The sequence below is a fragment of the Hordeum vulgare genome, chromosome 1H (genome assembly GCF_904849725.1).
Source record: "Hordeum vulgare subsp. vulgare chromosome 1H, MorexV3_pseudomolecules_assembly, whole genome shotgun sequence".
In the NCBI taxonomy this organism is placed as follows: Eukaryota; Viridiplantae; Streptophyta; class Magnoliopsida; order Poales; family Poaceae; genus Hordeum; species Hordeum vulgare.
In genome coordinates, this window is record NC_058518.1 from 86,529,425 (window position 1) to 86,533,701 (window position 4,277).

Sequence of the window (4,277 nt, forward strand, 5' to 3'; positions counted from 1 at the left end):
AAGATCAGTCTATTTGAACCAAAGGACAAGTTGGAGGTTTATATGCCAATAAAAACTACTTCAGGACACTTCAATTTTCAATATAAAATATTGTGTTCACAAAATACAAGTGCATTAAATTTTGTTACCCTGAGCATATTGAGTAGATTTAGTGGATTTTCCATCGACGTATAATCATTTACATTACTTCCTCTCAATTAAATAACAAAGCATTGAAAATATAGAGTTGGTGGGCTACAATCCTCCTAGGAGGCTACAATCCTACTTATTCAAATGAACCATTGAAATCAATGGATGCTCCAAATACCCATGAGAAAGCATTTGAACAAATCTTCAGAGAAAAACTGTGTTGTCAGGTTAAAGCAATGGTGGTGTAACCCTTTTCGGTCTTGAATATCTTCGGCTGAAACTTCACATTATCAAGCAATATTATTATCATGGAGCACTCTTAACATATCTTAGCTGGCAAGCAGACACCGTTATCATCCCTACTATTGTGGTCTTTTTACATTCAAGTGTCAAGTAAATTTATATATAGAGACTAATCCAAAAATGTAGCAGGTACGGATTAACCATTACTTACCTGACCTGCCATATCAAAATGTAACAAGTAGAGATTAAGCATTCATTGCCTGGCCTGCCATATCAATTGTGCGTAGGTAGGAGAAGTAGCATTGGTGACGCGATGGCTCGCAACCTATCTATCAACAATTGGAGAAGGTGCTGTATTGTTGTGTTAATATTGGACTATCCTGAATATCTATTTTTCCTGACGTGATGGAATGGTAGATTTGATGTCTGAAACCTCAACTAAAATACATTGTCAGCAAGCTCATAGGCAGAAAAAAATTTATTAACATCATACTGAATTCAGGTCTTCTAGAAATAACCCAAGTTGCTAAAAAGGCCCACAATGAAGCATACACTTGAAGCAGCAAGCGTTCAATAATCCTTTCTTCTTTGTAGGATCTGTACAAACAGTAGATACATCATTTGATCAGATTGGAGACGAATTATGTGTTTGGGAAAAGCTACAACAAAATTACGCTTGCATTTTGCATATGGAAAATGGATCTACCCTCCTAATTAAACTACCTGGTGCATATACAACAACGATTATAGCCAACAGTAGCATCTTATGAGTTATTGCGAACACATAAGCATGGAAACTAAGCAATCGTATGAAGGTATACTTGGTTATTCGATAAGATATGGCATTCCACTTGAACTAACCTGACCAGCAGCTAATGAGACACTGGTAGACCAGCAAGTTGCTGAGGCCGGCGGCGGCATGAAAGACATTTGTGCCCATGTAGGTGGTCTTGTCCACAGTCACCGGGATACCATGCCCTGAACGTAAAGCTCCTTTGCAAACTCTGTAGTTAAACAAAAAGGGAACACTTTTGGTTACAAATGGTGACAAGAATGTAGCAGTATCACAGGTGCAGATTACTCTGATGTTTTCAAATGTTCAAACTTCTTTAAGCACGAGAAAAAAAACTATTTGCATGATTGATGGCATATAGCACATAAATCCCATTAGACGTACAATATTTGCTTTGAGTAACACATGAGTATGACTTCAATGAAAGGAGGGGTTAATGGTTGTCACATGTACGTACAGCAAGCTGCCCGGTGTGCGGAGGAAGCAGTGGCTGCCAACACAGTTCTCCAACGCATGCACGCAAAAATCTACAACACAGAGGTAGCACCCTGAGAAGCCTACAACAGTTGACGGGTGGCTCAAAAAAAATTAGGCAAGAAAGAGAAACTGCTTGCATGATTGATGGCATACAACACATAGATCCTACATACACAAGATATGGTGCATGCAGTATGAATTGTAACATGGTAGGAATCGAACACACAAACATGGTTTGTTTCAAAAGAGAGGAAGATGGTTTCACCTGTACCTACAGCAAGGCCCGGTGTGTGAAGGAGGCAGTGGCCACCCCCTCCCCTCCCGTCATGCAAGTCTAGAGAAGGCAGGCTTGCTCTTCAGTGTCGGCGGCGGACAACTTCGTCAAGGCCGTCGTGCTTGTCGTTGTTGTGGAGCAGCCAGTGGCCGTTATCCGCGTGAGCAAGAAAAGTTGCCCTTTGGCGCAGATCCGCTCTTGGGAGGAATCAAACCAGGGGCAGCTGCACAGAGAGGAGAATAAAATAAATCTTAGGAGCAATGTGATTCAACAAACATTATTAAGAGCTATAAATCTCAATCAAGCAGGAGCCTTCAAGTGTAGAAGAAGAGCGATTAAACTCGCACGTACTTTTAAAGAAATATAAAGAAGAGAATGGCTTGAAGATAAAATTAATTGGGGCATTAATATATGGCACTGCATTCTTTTCTTCATCGGGGCACTACTTGCTCGAGCCAGATTGCAAAAACAAAGCTACTCAACATGACAACAGTACACCCAGTTTTTAAAAGTTTTCAGTTTGGCAAGTGGTAACAACGAGAGCAGACAACCAAACAAGTTACTACTCTAGTTATTAACAAGCACGTCAACACCGAGCTAGCTTAATGAATGTGTCAAACAAGAAACATCGGAAGGACCTGACCACTCCTCTCCTCTCTTGTGTGAAGGAAGAAAATTTCAGTTCTCTTGTCACAAATTTGATGGCACAATCTTTTCTTCATTCTAACTGTAGATCAGATTAAGTAGTATATTTGCAAAACAAAGCACACTGAATGATTGTACACGGCACAGACAGCTGGTGTATTTCATTTCCTGGTCTAATTTTATTTGCTGAGTGCAAGTAAATGACACAAAATGACCAAATCAGCAGTCGGCAGTCAATGTGTATTTTGTTTAAAACACCCAGCAATCCACTACTAATAGTAGTTGCACTAAAAAAGAAGGAATGCTAGCAGGCAGGTGGCAATTAAACAAAGTTAACGAAACTGGACAGGGACAAGTATTGATTTATAACAGGCTTACTATGAACAAAACGCTGGCATACTATAAATAGAAGATGGTACCTTAAGGCGGCTCCCATGATCATGGGCAGCGCGCTGAGCTGAAAAGCGCGGCGCCGGCCGATTCCGTCGGCAACGGAGCCGCTAAACAGGCATCCGACGAACGCTCCCCCCAGGCATATGCTGACCACGAGCCCTGCATCCATCCACGGCAGGAAGCGCGCGCGCACACACACACATACACAGACGAATCTCATGACCCCGATTCCCCGATCAAATCCGGTAAGAAGTTTGCGTTTATAGCATGGAGAGGTGGTGGTTTGTACCTTCGGCCAGCGTGTTGCCGGCGAATCCGATGTCGGCGGAGATGCTGTCGAGCGGCTCGTTCACGACCCTGCGGCAACCACCATGACGTCACCAAGGAAACGGACATGAGTACTATGCATCTCGCGTGACGGAGCACTAGAGACACGCACACGCGTGAGATCCCTCAGAAAAACAGAGAGACATTCGGCAGGCGTGGGGATGGATGGGATGATGATGGGGGCGAGCGAGCACGCACCCTGTGTGGTATCCGAAGAGGAAGGAGGTGACGGTGGCGACGCACACGTGCGGCAGCAACCTGCGCCACGACGGGCCTGCCGCTGCCCCTGCGCCTCCGTCGGGCGTCCTCGCTGCTGTCGGATCTAAGACGTCACACCACGATAGATTCGGCAGGGAAAGGGAAACAAGGAAGCGGAATGCGAAGGGAGGGAGGGGAGGGACCTGGCGTCTTGAGGTCGGGGTCCATGGCGGCATCCCGGGACGGCACGCGCTTGTACGCGGAGGTGCTCAGCTTCCACCGCATCTCCAGAAGAAACCAGAACGGCCCCGAGGGATTAGGATTGGGATTCGGAAAATGGAAAGCGATGTCAGAGGGGGAGGGAGGGAGGAGGGGAGGAGCGTGCGTGGCGTACCCCTACAGAGGAGGGCGGATCTGGGCGTGCCATGCCCGCCGGCTCACCTGCTGGTTCGCGGTCGCGGTGGAACTCCCTCCCTCCTCCCTCTTCCTGCTGGTTCGTATCACCTCCCTCTTCCTGCTGGTTCGCGGTCGCGATACGAGCAGAGAGATTTTTTTTTTTCAAACTACTAATGACGCACCACCTACAAATGCGCCATCAGTAACCCTGGTTACTAATGGCGCACCAGCTGGTGGTGCGTCATTACTAGTTTTGCAAAACAAAAAAAAATAGTAGTGGCGCACTCTGCCCCGGTGGCGCACCGTGTTAGTAGTGGCGCACCGTGTGTGTGGTGCGTCATTAGTGTCCATCACACTAATGGCGCACCTGCACATGGTGCGCCACTGCTATATAGTAGTGGC

The 4,277-nt window shown here is 45.9% G+C and overlaps 1 protein-coding gene across 9 annotated transcripts; it reads right to left on the minus strand.

The window, feature by feature from the left end:
• Nucleotides 1-775: 775 nt before the first annotated feature.
• LOC123425628 (probable plastidic glucose transporter 3) lies at nucleotides 776-4,000 on the minus strand. Of its 9 annotated transcripts, none has more exons than XM_045109363.1 (8): nucleotides 3,683-4,000; nucleotides 3,480-3,594; nucleotides 3,244-3,311; nucleotides 2,981-3,113; nucleotides 1,918-2,139; nucleotides 1,623-1,692; nucleotides 1,234-1,376; nucleotides 776-969 (listed from the first exon to the last, which is right to left on the minus strand). In XM_045109363.1, the coding sequence occupies exons 1-5, from the start codon at nucleotides 3,762-3,764 to the stop codon at nucleotides 1,977-1,979; spliced, it is 561 nt and encodes a 186-aa protein (XP_044965298.1). In that variant the 5' UTR covers nucleotides 3,765-4,000; the 3' UTR covers nucleotides 776-969; nucleotides 1,234-1,376; nucleotides 1,623-1,692; nucleotides 1,918-1,976. The 9 variants fall into 9 exon arrangements, with proteins under 9 accessions (XP_044965298.1, XP_044965303.1, XP_044965318.1 ...); XM_045109368.1 differs by having other exon boundaries at nucleotides 1,623-1,722; XM_045109383.1 differs by having other exon boundaries at nucleotides 1,908-2,139; nucleotides 3,480-3,591; nucleotides 3,683-3,999.
• Nucleotides 4,001-4,277: the final 277 nt, after the last annotated feature.